The sequence below is a fragment of the Podarcis melisellensis genome, assembly GCF_964234715.1.
Source record: "Podarcis melisellensis genome assembly, chromosome: 5".
Taxonomy (NCBI): domain Eukaryota; kingdom Metazoa; phylum Chordata; class Lepidosauria; order Squamata; family Lacertidae; genus Podarcis; species Podarcis melisellensis.
In genome coordinates this window covers 41,547,886-41,565,463 of record NC_138537.1, presented here as the reverse complement: position 1 = coordinate 41,565,463, position 17,578 = coordinate 41,547,886, and the positions used below count along the sequence as shown (strand labels likewise).

Genomic DNA, 17,578 nt, shown 5'->3' with positions numbered 1-17,578 from the left:
ACATTAAAATACTCAGTTCCATTAACTCTTTGCAAAGCAACACTTTGGGAACCTCAATCCCAGGGGCCAGTTGTGGGCTCTAGTCCTTGGAATTCTCCCCAGGTCACACCCTGTCCTCAGCCATATCTCTTACCAGCCCTGCTTTGAACCCTCCTTCAGTGCCTTTTGCCTAGCTGAAATGTGTTCCTCAACTCTGATAATGCCTATTTGCTTGCTTAGAGGGTGGGTGGGTGTAAGTAGCCTATTGCAGCAGTTAAAAGGGAGCAGCCTGCTTGCTGCAGGATTCACCTTAGCTACTCTGCTTGCTTTTACCTCCGACTCTGCCCACCAGTGACATGTGCCACCCATCCCCACCATTGCCCAGAAGGGAATGCTGCTCTCAGGCAGGAAAAGGCTTTTCACCCCTAGAGTGCAGGTAAATTCTCATCCTACATCATTTCATACTCAGTTTGGTTAATGCCAACTTTTGCAGTCAAGGTACCAAGATGTTCTGCTCTCCTCTAGTTTTCTCAAACTGGAATATATCCTTTATTGTAGCTATTATTTTGTAGAATTATAGAGTTGGAAGGGACCATAGGGGCCATCTAGTCCAACCCGCTGCAATACAGGAACCTTCTGTCCAAGGTGGGACTCGAACCCAGTTCTAGTATAGAGTGGGGCTAACTTGGCGGAGCAGGAAAATGGCTTTGGTAGGAACAGAGGGATGGTTGCAGCCATACAAAGATGGAAAAGCAAATATGATCATTATGTTCTTCCCACTGAAAAAGAGCCGTTGAAAGATTTTTCAAAGTAGAAGGATCAAATTTAGGAACTTTTGGAACAATGGGCAAAGATAGTGTGCTCCTCTAGAGCAGCAGAGAGCTGCACACACACAAACATTCCATGTCTCAAGGTTCAAAGCCTGCCTCTTCACTCAGTTTTGCTGAAGCAAAGGCAGCAGTGGCACCAGCTCTCTTTGCAGATCATCCCATGCCTCAGTTTGTATGGCAGAAAGAAGCTTCAGGTGCTGTAGACAAGGATCAGGAGTTTGTGGACTCTGAGCATCACCCTCACCCACTACGTCAGCAGTAACATCACCCTTCCCTTCTAGCAAACTACACTCCTGATAGTCCATTCATCAAGGTTTCCAGGCAGAGTATCTCGTTTCAGAGCTACCACAAGAGACTCACCTCTTAATCTGACAACTGGAGAGACTGAGGCAGGGAAAGGTCATTTCAAGTCAAGTGGAGGGTAAGAATAGGTGCCTGGATACAGTAATGGGTTGTTCCAATGGAGGTCGAGGATCAAATACAGTTTTGTACACAACAAACAGCTCTGTTCCTTTCTCCACAGCAGCCCCAAGTTGACCAAAAAACAGGTATGGCATGAAGAGATGTTTTATTGGTTGTACAGACAGAAAAGGTGGTTCTTAAGATTACAATCTTTGCTTGTGCAAGGCTGGAAACCAGGAAAGCAGCACCAGCCTTGCTCCCTGAAGTAACCCGCGCAGCTCATACGAGGAGACCAGTCATTTTTGGTACATATCCCACAATGCCCAACCCTTCTACTGGAGCAGGCATGGGCCAGAGAGGATTGGTTACATAAAGTGCAAACGGAGATGCAGACAAGGCCATGTGCTTGGATTCCAGAGTTAGGTGCTGTTAATACCAAGTGGACCCCAAGAAGGAAAATTCCCACTGCCACCTGCTCACACACACAAACCGAGGGCCATTTAAAAGACAGGAAGAAGCTATACAGACAAAAGTGCTGTTCTCAATCCATATTGAGCAAAGAGGTATGGGAGATTAGCTCCGTTGGTGGAACAGACAAACTACGTGTTACAGTATGGAGGGATTCAGTTTTTCTTGTTTCATAGGGCCAAACTAGATGTTACATGCAGTTGTGTGTTTCTTTCTTCCACTGTTTTGGGTTTTTCAAAAACTTAGGGATGCTGGGGGGGGGGGGGAGCAGCTTAACCCTTTCTCACTCCACAGCCACCTTTCTACTCCATTCTCTCTAGCCAAAGGAAGAAATGGACACTGTTCTCCCACACTGAGGCAGTGGGAAGGGGGCTGGTAGCAGCTTCAGAGAGTGGTAGAATTTTAACCAGAAAAGTGGCAAGAGGCAAGAGGTGTTCTGTTTCTTTGCCTAAAACTCCCACTTTCCAAAGGCTGCTGTTGGTTTTAAAACAACCCAAAACGTAGGGGGAAAGTTACATGCAACCGATTTACTGGATCGTGGTGACGGCCTCGTGGATGGAGCTGGCAACGTAATCCAGGTTCTTCGTGGTCAGGCCACACATGTTTATGCGGCCGCTGGCCATCAGGTAGATGTGTTTCTCCTTGATCATGAATTGTACTTGCTTAGCTGGAGAAAGAGCAAAAGGAAAAATGGTGTCAGGCATCTCATCAGGTACCCAGAGCAGCCTTTACTAAGGTTTGCCGGCTGCAGCCAAGGTCATAGCAGGAAACGATGCTGGTAAGCAACCAGAAAGTGGATGCAATGTGAAGAGATCCTGTGAACTGATCGATAAAGGAAATGCACAGGTAGATCTCTTCATAGTGGAGAGCTGTGTAAAGATGGTTGCTTGGACTTGCAGTGGAGGGCAAGGAGGTACTATTGAAGCCAGAACCATTTTTGTTAGATCACCACAAGCAAAGTCAGGAAAGCTGCTTCATTCCGTGCACCACACCCCCTCCTTCCTGCCCAGGCTCTTCCGATGTATCTCTACACTGCCCACAGCTGTACTCACGATTGAGGCCAGTGAAGCTAAACATGCCGATCTGCTCCGTGATGTGATTCCAGGTGCCCGGTGTCTGCAGCTTCTCAAGACGAGACCTGAGCTCTGCCCGCATCAGCAAGACTCGATCTGCCATGGTCTTCACATTCCCCTTCCTGTCGCAAGGGGAAAGCATTAGTTCAGTCCAGCACCAGTTTTTTTTAAATGGCTGGAATAGGGAAGTGCTGGGCAGTAAACGGGGCCCATGATCACGGCAGGGATCAACTTAACCCCTCCACTTCTTGCTGTTCCTTAGGTAAAGGGGACCCCTGACCATTAGGTCCAGTCGTGGCCGACAGGGGTTGCGGTGCTCATCTCGCTTTACTGGCCCAGGGAGCAGGCATACAGCTTCTGGGTCATGTGGCCAGCATGACTAAGCCGCTTCTGGTGAACCAGAGCAGCGCACGGAAACACTGTTTACCTTTCTGCCGGAGCAGTACGTATTTATCTACTTGCACTTTGACGTGCTTTTGAACTGCTAGGTTGGCAGGAGCAGGAACCGAGCAACGGGAGCTCACGCCGTCGCGGGGATTCGAACCACCGACCTTCTGATCAGCAAGTCCTAGGCTCTGTGGTTTAACCCACAGCGCCATCCGCATTCCTTGCTGTTCCTTACCACTCATCAAAAAGCTCTGGAGTCGTGAGTGTCGTAGCCACAATACGTGCGCCCTGCGAGGGGGGGTTTGACCAGGTGGTGCGGACAATCTTCTCCATCTGAGACAAGGTGCGCTGCACATTGTCGGCATCCTTCGCAACAACAGTCAAGTTCCCCACGCGCTCATCTGAGAGAAAAGAAAGGAAAGTCAAGCCATAAGCCTTAGGCCCGGTGCAATAGCCCACAGGGCGAAAGGAAATTCTTACTACCCTTTATCTGAATCTTTACTTAGTTATATCCCACCTTGTAGTTCTCCAACAACAACAACAGGTTCTCATAGTGGCATGAAACAGCAAAACCATACAATGCAATAATTGTTCTTTTACAGGCCAAAATAAGAAAGCAGCTTAACATTAGAGCAGAACAAAATCCGAGAAGCAGGGAAGTTAAAAGAATATACGCACTGTACAGGCCAAAGTTTTTGGAGAAGGACTGAGCACAGAAGAGTTCGAAGCCTTCAGAAACGAAGTAGCGGACAGCCCAGGCATCTTTGTCCAGAGAACCCGAGGCAAAGCCTTGGTAGGCAGAGTCAAAGAAGGGGAACAGGAACCGGCGCTGCAAGGAATGAATAATTAAGGGGAGAAGATTGGTCTTTGGCACTAACTTCAGGGCAGTGGCGTAGCGTGGGGGGTGCAGGGGGGGCCGGCCGCACCGGGCGCAACATCTGGGGGTTAGGGAAATCCACTTGTTAGGGGGCGCAAATCCACGGGTTAGGGGGCGCAAATTACTTGCCTTGCCCCGGGTGCTGATAACCCACCCTACGCCACTGCTTCAGGGCATCCTCAACTGCCATCCCTGAAAGCACATGGCTGCCAAAGACCCGGCCTTCTCAGTGATGGTGCTCTCTCTCCCCAGACAGGTTTCCTCAGCACCTACTTTATTGCCCTTTTGGGGCTTCCCAGGCTTTTCATTTTTACATTTACATTTTCATTGTTTTCTTCTTTTTCTAACCTGCCCTGGGAATAGGATTAAAGTGAGGTATTAAAACACTTAACAGAGGAAACCAAAACCACTGGTTCCACACACTCCTTCACTCAGCAGTATGGAACCTAGTGTATTTGTGGCTATAAAGAAACCTATTTAAATTTATTTTAAAAATTAAAAGTTGTTTCCTGGCGGTGTCTACTGGTTAGGGTGTCAGTAGGTCTGGCGAGATATAGATATAAATCCCCTCTCAGCTGCAGAGCTTACTGGGCAGCCTTGAATCAATCGCTGTCTCTCGGCATCCCCAATCTCATAAAGTGGTTGTAAAATTAAAACTGCTGGTGGGGAAACTATGTACCATTTAGCTGAGCTTCCTGGTAGGAGAGCAGGATAAAATGTAACAGTACTAATAAATTAATTCAAAAACGCCCAGAAATATGGCTTTGGGCACAGACTCTGGGAGTACCTTGTTGCAGAATTGCTAATACCTTCATAACGGCAGCAATTTGTTTCCATTGCTCCTGTGTGGGGTCTGTGCCAGTTGGGTTATGAGCACAAGCATGGATGACGAAGATGGAGAATTCTGGAGCTTTCTGGGTAGTGAGAGAGAATAAAACCCAGTCTATTATTATTATTATTATTATTATTATTATTATTATTATTATTATTATTATTATTTTGTATGCTGCCCATCTGACTGGGTGGCCCCAGCCACTCTGGGTGGCTCCCAGCAGAATAGCAAAAACATGATAAACATAAAACATTAAAAATTACCCTAAACATCAAGTGGCACTAGCCATTTATGTTTGAGACTCACTGATGGGACTGTACAATAAAGAGCCAGATAGAAGATGCTGCTTTCCAGATGAACACAGAATTGTAGAATTGCAAGGGACCACAAGGGTCATCTAGTCCAACCCCCTTCAATGCAGGACTCTTTAGCCCAACGTGGGGCTCAAACCCATGACCCTCAGATTAAGAGTCTCATGCTCTACCAACTGACCTACTCTATATTATGGATAAGACTGATATTCTATGTATATAAAATAGACACTAACAAGACAAGGCACCCTCACATAGAACACTGCCACCTACAATGACACACATACACTTTTACAAGACTAGCGTGGGCTGTGATTCAAAGAACTCCACACACATCAGGCTTTCCAAGCTCTCCAGATTTCCCCTTCCAGCTGCAGCTCTATAAAGGGCCCCCTGTTTGGAATGACTGTTCAGGAGGCATGAACAGATGTGGTAGGCAAAGCATCAGATCCACACAGGGAGATCCCCCCACAGCTCTCTGAATCCCACTGAGTGAGAAGATGGGATTTCTGCATGGTGCTGCCTTGCAGTCAAGAGACACAGACTATCCTAGCAAACGTTTGGCTAGCCAGATGTTAAATCCAATATTACAATAGGCTAGAAATGTTGCTCCCGTAGAACATCTACACAGTCCCTATTCAGATTTCCTTCTAGGTTATGTTACACCCAATCCGTAAGGACATCTGGCTCACCTCCAAGTCCTCCAGGAATCCCTGGATGTCCAGACCCCTGTTTGCAGCATCCCAGTAGCGATAGGTTCGGATGTCCTTGAACCCAGCATCCGTGAAAACAGAGTTGTGGTTCTCTGGGGGGAAAGAAGAGAAGCATTCATCATTCAGCCAAAGCTCAAGCTGTTCAGGATTAGAAGGGATTCTTTAAAAAATGCCCCAGATCTGTTTCTTTAGAATTGCCCACCAGGGCTAGGAAAAAAGTATCTCACCTATCCTGTCCTTCACCCTATAAATTGTAGCCTCCACATCTGCTCCCCTTTCCTACCTTGAGAGAGAAATACTGTGTTTCTAGATCTGTGTTTGGCTTCTTACCTTCATGCAAGGGGCAGGGGCGCTGCGTTTTAGAAGCCACCCTCAGGTCCTCCCTAATCCACTTGCACATGACTCAGGCCTAGTCTGCAATGTGAGCCGAGGGGGCGGAAAACAGACTAGCAGGCTTCAAGCAGCACTGTATTTCTGTCAAAACTGCTTGATGCCTCCCCCTTCCCCGTTCCTCCCCCTCCTTCTCTGGTGCCCTGTGTGCTTTCTTCTCCTTCTGTATTGTGTGTATTAGTTTAGTCATGGTTACAATTATTTAGCCAATTCTTCCAAACCAAAGGAGTGTGTGAGTGTGGGGGGGGGGGAGAGAGAGAGTGAGTGTTGGGCTTTCCCTACTGCCATAAGAGAAGTGCTGAATATTTTCATTCTATGTGTGTGTATCAATAAACACCCTCATTTTAAGGCCTATGTGAGTTCCTGGGTAAATCTACTAAGATGTGCTATTGCAACTGTCTAAAGCTTCACAAGACTCCTAGAACATGAATGTGTAACACATGTCTACTGAGGAGGCTTGCAAACAATGGGGAGCCCAGCTTCCCCTCTCTCTCTACCCCAAACCATGCCAAAAGTGCCAGCCAGGCCTTGGCACTCACCCCAGGAAGGAGAAGAGATGTAGACAGGGGTTGCGGTGTTGTTGGTTCCATTGTACCAGCGTCTCAAGAACTCTGCTCCAATACGGAGAGCCCCTGTGCCCCCCAAGGACTGGACACCCCCCACCTGGAACAAAGAGAAAGCAATAATTAGAAGGCAGGTGCTATTTTCAGCAAGATGCCTGGACATCCTATAAGCAAGAATCTAGTTTCCTATAATAGCTTCATTGAACTATACTGAGATCCTTACCTGTCCCCAAATTCCTCTGTTCCAATCAAATCCCAGTTTCTACATATGTGTGTGTGAGCGAGTGAGGGAGAGTGAGAGAAAGAGATTATAAGCCCCAGTGCCAACCTATTCCCACCCTACCTCTTCCATGCCATCAAGCTCTTCTGTGTTCAATAAGGCTTAACTTGCACGGATGAAGTTCATAATAGGAGTTTCCTCTTCAGGCTCACCCTGTTCTCCTTGATGGCTGGGCTGTCGTCTCCTAGGGCAATTCGTGAGGAATTGGAACAAAATTCTGGCAGGCCCAGGATGGGCAGGTACTCATGGTTCAAGCTGAGGTCCTTGTTAATCATCTGCTCCACTTTCCGAACCACTGGCAGGACCCATGGCTGCCCCTCATCTGTGCGATAGGCTGCAAGGTGGAAAGGAAGGGAATTGTTCTAGATACAGACACACATCTCTTGGCCTAACCCTACCTCTCAGGGTTGTTGAGAAGATGGAAGGGGTAGAGACATGTGCCGTGCCTTGAGTTTCTCAGAGGAGAGGTATGGTACAAAATAAAAGGATGGACCAAAAAGGCTTACTGCAGACAGTTTGTTCTCTCTCTTACTCCTTCCAGTCTCGCTTGCCAATTTTCACTTTATCCTTTTGCAACGGGATGCCTATCTCACACAGGAGGTCTCCAATGCAAGCGCCATTCCCACAACCCCTTTGCTTACATATTCAAATCCAAGCACTTTATTCCAATTGGAAAAAAAAAACTATCAAATATGACAGTTTGGTCACTGCACCTAGCAAGATTGGAGGCTCAGGTACGTCGAGAGCTTAATGGGATCTTCAGGCCAAGAACATGGAGAGTATGCCTGAAGGCAGCAAAAGGGCTAGCATGGCCCATTAAAGAGAGTAGACTTCAAATCCTGAGCATGAGCTGCAGAGCACAGGTAAGAGAGACCACAAACAACAACCGACAAGTATTCCAGAGGATACTGGCAAAGAGGGAACTGGCAAGCTGGCTTCTAATTAGTTTGCTGAGGGTCAAGCTTTGAGCTATTCACCTGCAGGAGGTGCAGGGACTTTGGGGCAAAGGGGAACCAGGCAACCATAGATTTTACAACTTGGGAGCAAAGGGTAATGCTTTAGAAACTGCAGGACTGGCAGGTAACTAAACACTACACTCAGCCTGGTCTCTGCTGCTTAAGGGCAGAGTCCCTTTTCCAGTTCCTGCAAGGCCCCGGCATTAACTTGCTCAAGGTCGTGTGCTTCACCCAAGCAGAACATGGGCACCGGCCCAGATCTCCTGACAGCTGTAGCCCAGTCATAAGAACATCAGGTGCCAAAAGTCTAGGCAACATCACAGTCCCCTACCTGAGGGAAGCCAATCAGTAGCAACTGTAGAAAGTACTGGGGAAAGAAGCCCAAAATAAAGGATACACCGAGATTGTCACAGGACGCAGAATAGAGATGAAAGAAGAAAGGGGGAAATGAATGCAGGAGGGACAGTGCAGGTAAAAAAAGGGGTAAAGATCCAAAAAAGTCCTGGATCTGACAACATTAGATTAAGAAAGAGACAACAATTCCTTTTATCTCCACAATCAGCCTGACCCATTTCCTTGTTTTTATCTTCACGGCTTTAATTTGTTTCCATCTGTCATTATTGGACTTCTGACTATAAACCAGGGTACATAGCTTCATTAGCAATATTGCTTCAACATTTCCAGTATTGGTAGAAGTCCCCCTTTTAGGCACTGATCCTTGTAATACACAGCCCCTTTGCTAGTAGCTCTACCTCTTTCTGAATGGCTCTCTCAGATCAAAGTATCAACAGCAGAACAGTGCCCATATCCATATGAGTCTTTAACACCTATCAAAAGCATCAATTTTGGCACCATCCTTTTGTATTCTGCAGATCTGCTATGATCAACCATAGAACCCCATGTTAATATTTATAAATGGTACAGACAAAGATCTGCAGGTGAGATGAAATACAAATACAATTTCCGTAAACTGAACTTGGCTGTGAGAAATTACATGCCATAAAGTATAAGCAGTATTTAAAGATACAGAGCATTCTTCTGTCTGCCTGCAAATAAAAGCGTACAAATCTTCCATTCAGGCAAAACAAATTATATGTGCAGAACCCTATAACCACAACCCAATCATTACATGTAGTTTCCTGCTGAACTTTCTCAGATGTTCCTTCATGAATCCAATGGCAAAGGCATGAGAATAAGAAAGGGTGCAAATTGCAGGAGGCTAGTCTCTCATCCCCACAACCTACCAGGGTGATTATCTTTAGGGGTGCTTCCAGACAACCTGATTTATCCGGATTTGGTTGCAGGGAGATTAGAAGACATGATTAGTTGACACTGCATCAAAAGCCAGTGTTATTCTTTACTTTCCAGTGCTTTCCCCCAGCACACTCCTTATCACAAACAGTCTAATATTTTGGGGAAGCATGTTTGTGGCACAAAACCTCCCAATCAAACTATAAATGTGCAATCTCAATTTGCCAATATGTGATCAAATCTTTCTTGAAAATAATGATAGTCTAGAAGCACCTTGGATTTCAACTGTGTGCTCTGCAGATCAGGGATCATTGAGTGTTAGCCATTTTTTATCTACAGAATTGGAAAGTATTCTGATGCGCATTTTTCCCTGCTAAGCCTGAAAGCCATCAAGAGAAGTAAAGAATTTTTCCAGAGGTTGCACAGATGGTCCCAAGGAGTTCAGATCATCAATGTAATTAAAATTGTAAACACACACCAATGCATGTTCAACTGAAAGCATAAGGGCTTTTTCAGTAATGGTCCCTTCTACTAGTGCTCTTACCATTTGATGGCCAATGCTGTTTTATGGTTGCTATGCACATAATCATTGCAGTTTTGTGCTGCTGATAATATTGTTGCAATGTTATACTGCTTTACAATTTTGCATGTTTTTAAATTGTTGAGAGTCACATAGAGACCATTTGGTATTAGGCAAGGAACAAAACGAATCAAACAACAACAGATCAACAGAAGCTAGATTCTCTAGAGTCTAGACTTTATGCAGGATTTTGAAAGTATAGAAAATATGTCTGAATCAGTTGATTGTGAAACATTCATACAAATAACAAATTGTTTTCATCGCTGCCCCCAATTGTCAGATTCTTGCATCCTTCTCAGATTCCCATCGATTTCTTTTCAGACAGAGCTCTTCTGTGCCTCTTTGACAGATGGGTGGTAGGCAGAAATTCAACAAGTGCAAAGGTTCCCTGGCACGGAGCTGCCATTGTAGAGAGGCCATCAGCTGATGGATTTCTGCCTGTCTCACAGCTGCTCAAAGGCTCAGGAGGACCCCTCTTTAAAAGGACAGGTCGGTGATGGGCACCCTGCCTCAGAGAACGATAGCTCCCGTCTCCCCAGGGCTCCTTGGGATCAGATTTAGGTCCTTGACCCCCCCCTCCAAGTTCAACCACCCGTTTCCGCCCAGGAGCCGCATCCACGCGTGCTTCCCTCCTCCCGCCCTGCTCTCTTACCTCCCACTCCCAGGTTGACCTTGCGCGGGTCCCCATCGGCGCGGAAATCCGCCGTGAGCTGGAACACAGCCACGGGCGGGGCCTGCGGGACGCTGGTGAACACGGATTTCGCTCCGGGAGACATTGCGGGACAATATCAAAGCTGGAACCCCCCGAACGCCGCTGCCTGGAGGAGACGGAGAGTGTCACCTTCACCGCAGACGGAGGCAGAGAGAGAGAGAGAGATGGGGAGAGCGAATCCCCGCTCCCCAATAGCAGGGAGGCGCGCCCTCCCGCCAATCGGAGAGCCGCTTTCGAGGGGGGCGAGGCGGGACAGCCAATCGCACGAATTTTGAGATTGCCGGCTAATGGAATACCGCATACGAGGGAAGCCCCTGAAGGGTAGCCAACCACTGCCTTCGAGAGGCGGGACAAAGCTACGAATAACCAATCCCTCCGGGGTAGGAGAAGGAGTCATAAAGCCTATTGTAGAAACGGAATAGGTCGGGTTCTCATAAGGCCCAGCTGCAGCCAGATGCTCTGCCGCTAGGAAAGGTGGGAGCGCGGGGTTTGGTTCGGAGCGAGGCGGGGTGCAAAAACCACCTGGAAAGCTCCCCAAATAGTGGAGGGTCAACTGTGTTTGCTCTTGGGAGATTATGTGGGCCGAGGAGAAGGCGCTTGTTTTATTAATTAAACAAACTAGTATTATTGTAATAAAAGCCCTAAGCGGGTTACGAGAAATGTTAAAGTTATCAATTAAAAAACAGTTACAAACCTCACTTTCCCGAGAGGAGTTGAACCCATTGTAAAGTTACAGCCCCTACTGTGGCTGTAGAGACCAATACAGGAGAGACATGTTTTGATGCAGCTTGTGCTGATGCAGGTATACCATGGTGTTTCTTCTCTCTGTGCTCCTCCCAGAGGAGCGGTCATTTCTCCTCTAGTCACTGCTGTGAATACACGACATGACCATTTCCAGACACTCCAGTTGTCTGCAAGGGATTCCCACACAGCGAGGTTAAGGTTGCCAGCCTTCCTGTCACTTTTGCAGACATCTTTGTAACAGAGTTGGTCTGCCAACAGGCCCATATAGCACATCCTTGGGGATCCTGCCATCTTCCATTCTATGGACATTACCAATCCCGCATAGATGTCACTGAGCCAGAAGAAGCACAAACATGTTGGGAAGGTGGGCTTGAGAGAGCACATCTTTCTTTGAGACTCTGTCCTGCCATGTGATGCCCAAATTCTTCCTGGCGCAGCACATATGGAAAGCATTGGGGTGTCTCTCCTAGTGGGTGTAAGTTGCCCATGACTCACTCCCATAAAGCAGTGTGCTCAACACACAAGCTTGGTAGATGTTCATGGTATCAACTGTTAGCATCACATTGCTCCATACTCTTTTGGAGAGAAGAGCCATAGCTGCCTTACCAATATGCTAGTCTAGCTCAGCGTTGGTGGAAAGGTTGCTGGTTATGATGGAGCCCAGGTAGACAAAATAATCTTCCACCTCAAGCATGCGGTCACCAGTGCTGATGTGTGGTGTGCTGGAGATGTCCTAACCCAGGATGTTGGTCTTCGTCACACTGATGGTGACGCTGAACCATTCTCAGCAAGCACCAAAAAGAACACCATGAAAGTACATGTCTAGTGTCAACAACTGCCACCTGCAAGGAAAGGAAACTCAATCTACCACGTTTATCTTTTAAAACTTCTTTAGCAGTTGTATCTTAAGGGCTTTGGGGGCTATTCTGTGTGCACCTGTGACTGACAATTGTGCAGCACTCTCACACACCATATTCCACTATGTTTCTCTAACCATTTGAGTGTACAAGACAATTATTTTAACTATGATCATGTACATTCCCTGCTTCCCAATCCATTTTCCTTTTCTGTTGCAGCTTTTTCAATTATAAACCTGAGGGCAGGGATTGTCTTGTCTGTAGTGAATCGTAAGCTTCCCTGGGAGCCCTTTTTGTCTGAAGAGCAGGATAAAAATTATGTCAATAAATAAAATATTTGTTTCTCAGAAAGCAATATTTATGGGATAAAAATAATTACATATATTGATTGTTTGTTTGCTTATGTATTATTTAACAATTATGAAGCACCTGATATCATCAAAAGACGTGGCATCCCTGCTCTCAATCTTAGTCTTGTAGATACAATATAACCGTAGTCTAGTAGATACAATACAACCGTAATAAATATTTGGGTGGACAATGTGTTCACCAGAACTCTTCATTCGGCTGGATGTCAGGCAAAGCAGGATGGGGGGGGGGAGGTATTGAAGCCACAAAGTCTGCATTTATAAGCCTTAAAGTGTAGCAAGTGATAGTAAATTTAGAGTGCAATATTACAGCCTCTTAACCTAGACTTCTGAATAGACACGTATAGGATTGCACTGCAAAATGGATTATACTATACTAGGTGCTTTTCAGGTTACACCTAGGACTACTGGGTAAATAAGCAAATGTCCACTTTTTGTAACTATAGGACTCAGCTATAAACAACATGATGCAAAGCCAGGGTTCTGTTCATATAGAGTTATCTCCGTAAGGTCACTAGGGGGAGCTGCTGTACCATCTTTACTGCATCAGGACTGCTACAACATTCAAAGCAAATGCTGTATAATAACCCCTTTTTATTTCAATTTATTTCTATGTTGTTATTAAATAGTGATTTTATTTCTATAGCAGCTCTCAATTCTTGCTAAACAAGAGCCAGATAATGCTCATGTTCATTATAAATACTAACCAAAATTAAACAATTAGATTTTTCATGCCATACTCAGTCTATCAGAAGAGGCAGATTCTAGCTTCCTTTTGGAGTTGAAAGTAAATCTTTCAGCAAGTTGGCCTCTATCTGCTACTTTTGTTGCTTGTTATCCCCAGGCTTGATCTAATTAACAACATGCATATCTTAACTAGATCTGGAACATTAATCCGCATTTCCTGGAAGCAGATTATCCCCTACTCCTTTAAAAGTAGAATTTTTTTTCCTTTCCAAAGCAAAGTGAATTCCAACTAGCAGTATTCCAGGACACAATCATTAAACCACGGCTATGCACAATGGTATTTTGTTTTTGTTTAGTGGGGATGGTGTCAGTTACTGTGAATTTGATGTTCTTTTTGTTTGCTCAGGTCTATACTAAGCACTTGCCACATTATCTATAGAGCCCTGAAATTCAGTTATATCTACTAACTTTTGGGAAAGATCAGTTTGAGAGTGATACATGAAATATTTCAGTTTAAAGTGGAACACCTACCCTTTGTTAACCCCCTGCTTATTGACATCATACAGGACCCTTCAGTGTGTTCTTTTCAGTGCCAGATTAAAACATTTTTGTTTAGGCAAGCCTATCCAGACAAGTATATGCTGATATGTTTTAATCTGATTTAGTTTACTGCTAGTTTTAACTGTTTTAATTAGATGACCATAGAATGGTAAGAGTTGTAAGGTACCCTGAGGCTCATCTAGCCTGACCTCCTGCTGTGCAGGAATCTCAGCTAAAGCATCCATGACAGACGGTTTTCCAACCTCTTATTAAAAATCTCCAAGGAAGGAGAGTCCACCACCTTCCAAGGGATTCCATTCCACTGTCAAAGTTCTTCCTGATGTTTAGTCAGAATCTCCTTCCTTGTACAGTGGTACCTCAGGTTAAGAACTTAATTCGTTCTGGAGGTCCGTTCTTAACCTGAAACTGTTCTTAACCTGAGGTACCACTTTAGCTAATGGGGCCAACCGCTGCTGCCGTGCCACCAGAGCACGATTTCTGTTCTCTTCCTGAAGCAAAGTTCTTAACCCAAGGTACTATTTCTGGGTTAGCAGAGTCTGTAACCTGAAGTGTCTGTAACCCGAGTTACCACTGTAATTTGAAGTCACTGGTCTGGGTCCTACCCTCTGGAGCCAGAGAAAAGAAGCTTGCTCCATCTTCCATGTGACAGCTCTTTAGATATTTGAAGATGGCCATTCTATCTCCTCTTAGTCTCCTCTTATCTAAGCTAAACATACCCATCTCCCAATTATTTGCTTTTAAGTGTGTTTATTGAGAAGTTTAATATTTCTTGTAAGCTGCTGAGAAGTTTTGTGACAATCAAGCAGTACATAAATTTTGTTAAATGAAAAAAAGGAATGAAGTAATCCAGTAGTATACCTTTTCTATGTTAAAAATAGTATCCTGCTAATTGAGTTAGTAAAGTCATGCTCATTGCTGCTTCTGAAAGACTGAGCCACCAACTCCAGGTTCTGCCAACACATTAGATTTTACATTAGTATTGTGGTTCTTTGTCACCTAAAATCTAACATGTTGGCACATTATTCTTAATAAAAGTTTAAAAATTATTATTATTATTTTAATCCTGCTACAAAAAGTTTGGACACATGAGGAGCACAGATCCTGCAATAAACAAGGGAGGGAATGGACCAAATATAAATTATTAAGCTTGTGGCATCTTTAAGGAACCCTAAGAATTACATTAAGAATTTAAGAAGCTGGGATCTGGTACTTTGACACATCAGTCTAAAACTAGGTTTGAAGAAAAGGGAAAGGATGTTGTAAAAAAAAAAAAGTTTGAGCCTGTGGTTTAAAGTTTAAAGGTTTAAAGTGTTAACAGAATATTTAAAATTGTGTAAGTATTTAAGATTCCAAATTGTAAGTGCCTAATTATCTATTACTTGTGGAAGTGGTTTTTCATAGAAATAATAATAATGTCTACTAATTTTTTAACGGATAGAAGTATTTCCATTGACTGGTTTTACCTCCACCCCTATAACCATGGCGTACTAGAAAGAGAATCAAACTTGGATTCTTACAAAACTCTTCTTTCCACAAAGTTGTGCATGTTTCTATAAAACAAACATGCATCTAAAAATAGTTTCAGATGAATCCAAATTAAGATTATATCTTCTGTTCCTGGGAGTTTTCTCAGAGACTTGATACACAGAACGTAACACAAGCTTCTGTGATTAAAATTCAATCTCCCATTCCCAGAGAGATAATCCCAATTATGGACTGGCCCTTGGTTCTTAAAAAAGAAAAGAAAAAAACTCTCAACAAGAGATTACAGCTTTGTAAGACCAAGCTCTTTTATAAGATCCATCCTCTTTGCCCATATTTTTGTTTCCAAATATTTTTTTGACAGACTGGAAACCATAATTTAGTCTCCTTGCTACTTCTTTTGCAAGTTGAAGGAAAATCCTAACACACCAAATCATGCTAAATGAAAATGTAGCTTAGGAAGTTTCTTTACCCTTCTATTCATATCCTCTGCTGCTTAATCAACACATCATGGAACCTCACAATGAAATTATGTAAAATTTGGGAAGTGCCTTTGTCAGGAAGGCCAGCATGGTGTAGTGGTTAGTGTTGGACTAGGACCTGGAATTATATTGGGAAAAAGCCCTGAATGTAATAATAAATAAGGTGAGGAAAATACCTCCACTGGTTGTGCTTGTTTAAAACTTGGGGGTCCCCACTACTCTCAGTGATACCCTCAAGATACGGAAAGAAAAATGTTGGGATCCTGCCCTGCAGTCAATCTATTGTTCTCTTTTCTGCATACCAGGAGAGAATCACCAGGCTCTACAGATCATTTGCAAGGGAGATCCCTAGATCCATATTTTGTGTAGACTGATAGAAGTCTTTAAATTGTAGCCTTTGCCAAGACTGTTGCAGAAACTAATTATATTACCTTCTTATAACAATAAGTACCCAATTTATTTCAGTACCTTATAAATATGCTTCCTTGAGCTAACTGAATATTATAAACCCATCATGAACTTTGGGTGGTAACCAATATTGCTTGCAATATTCAATAAGCTTAATCTTATGAGCCATGAAATATCCTGTCTTTGTTTTTGTTCTTTCAGTGATGTAATATGTTAGTTTAGCTATTATAGCAAACTCCCACACTTACTCAATCCACTCACTAATAGATGGTATTGTTATTAATCTCCATTTCTTTGCATATAAGATTCTGGCTGCTGCCAGCATATGAGAAGCCAGTTCCTCATGTTCTTGCTTCATTCAGTAAAAATAACAATGGCTCTAGCAATCCTTCTTCAGTATTACTTTTTCTCCTCCCCACCTTGAAAAAAAAAGCCTCCTCACAATTCCAGCACATCTTGGGGGAGGCGGAACCTCTTTCCTTTTCCTGACATTTCCAACACGTATACAGGTGATTCTGATTGATATTACGTATTTTATAATATACCACCTACTCAGCAGCTTATAACAATTCTCTCTTAACTGGCATATAGTGGTACCTCGGGTTACATATGCTTCAGGTGACATACGCTTCAGGTTACAGACTCCGCTAACCCAGAAATAGTACCTCGGGTTAAGAACTTTGCTTCAGGATGAGAACAGAAATTGTGTTTCGGCGGTGCGGCGGCAGCAGGAGGCCCCATTAGCTAAAGTAGTGCTTCAGGTTAAGAACAGTTTCAGGTTAAGAACGGACCTCTGGAACGAATTAAGTACTTAAGCCGAGGTACTACTGTATTCAAATAAAATGTATATGCTTTCATCCATAAATTTATCCAAATCTCAAATGGAATATTTGCTCTCAGGCTTTGAGCCCATTTCACCATGTAAATTAATTACCAACAATGACAACAACCATCTTAGCGGTTCCTCACTTTAGAACCAGGTGTAGTTGCTAGGATATTAAGACAGTACTGGAGGAAACACATACGCAGGTCCCCCCCAAACTAGAGGCATTTAGGCCCTCCGGTAATGATGCATGTGGCAGTTTGCTGCAAGAACTATCATTCCCTACCCCTCAAGCTCCCCACCCACTGTACTTTAATCTCGCACTCGTACACAAAGGCTGCCATGGAAAAGTTTGTAAAAAGAGAAAACATAGAAAGAGGCCCGGAGGCACCTCTGCCCCATAATCTCTTGACTATGATTGACGCAGAGAAATGACCTGCCAGTCAACGTGAGCATTCATATACCTGAGCCGAGAGAGAGGGAGACCCTCCCCCCCACCCCACACACTTACAGAGCCCCACCCTGCAGCAATGCCCTGGCAGGGAATCCATGTTTTCACATC

At 44.3% G+C, this 17,578-nt stretch overlaps 1 protein-coding gene across 1 annotated transcript; it reads right to left on the bottom strand.

Annotated features, from left to right (window-relative positions):
- Nucleotides 1-1,360: 1,360 nt before the first annotated feature.
- On the bottom strand, nt 1,361-10,784 carry GOT1 (glutamic-oxaloacetic transaminase 1). The gene is made up of 9 exons (XM_081911959.1): nt 10,545-10,784; nt 7,258-7,439; nt 6,802-6,925; nt 5,852-5,964; nt 4,826-4,930; nt 3,818-3,968; nt 3,375-3,540; nt 2,732-2,874; nt 1,361-2,346 (listed from the first exon to the last, which is right to left on the bottom strand). The coding sequence occupies exons 1-9, from the start codon at nt 10,666-10,668 to the stop codon at nt 2,207-2,209; spliced, it is 1,248 nt and encodes a 415-aa protein (XP_081768085.1). The 5' UTR covers nt 10,669-10,784; the 3' UTR covers nt 1,361-2,206.
- Between the last annotated feature and the right edge of the window lie 6,794 nt (nt 10,785-17,578).

Bases quoted from the DNA above. Each gene is read 5' to 3' on its own strand.
- GOT1 (XM_081911959.1), bottom strand. From the start codon at position 10,668: ATGTCTCCCGGAGCGAAATCCGTGTTCACCAGCGTCCCGCAGGCCCCG. The intron at 6,926-7,257 runs GTGAGCCTGAAG...TCTTTGTTCCAG, and splicing joins CAGCCATCAAGGAGAACAGG to GTGGGGGGTGTCCAGTCCTT. The intron at 4,931-5,851 runs GTGAGCCAGATG...CTCACTACCCAG, and splicing joins GATTCCTGGAGGACTTGGAG to AAAGCTCCAGAATTCTCCAT.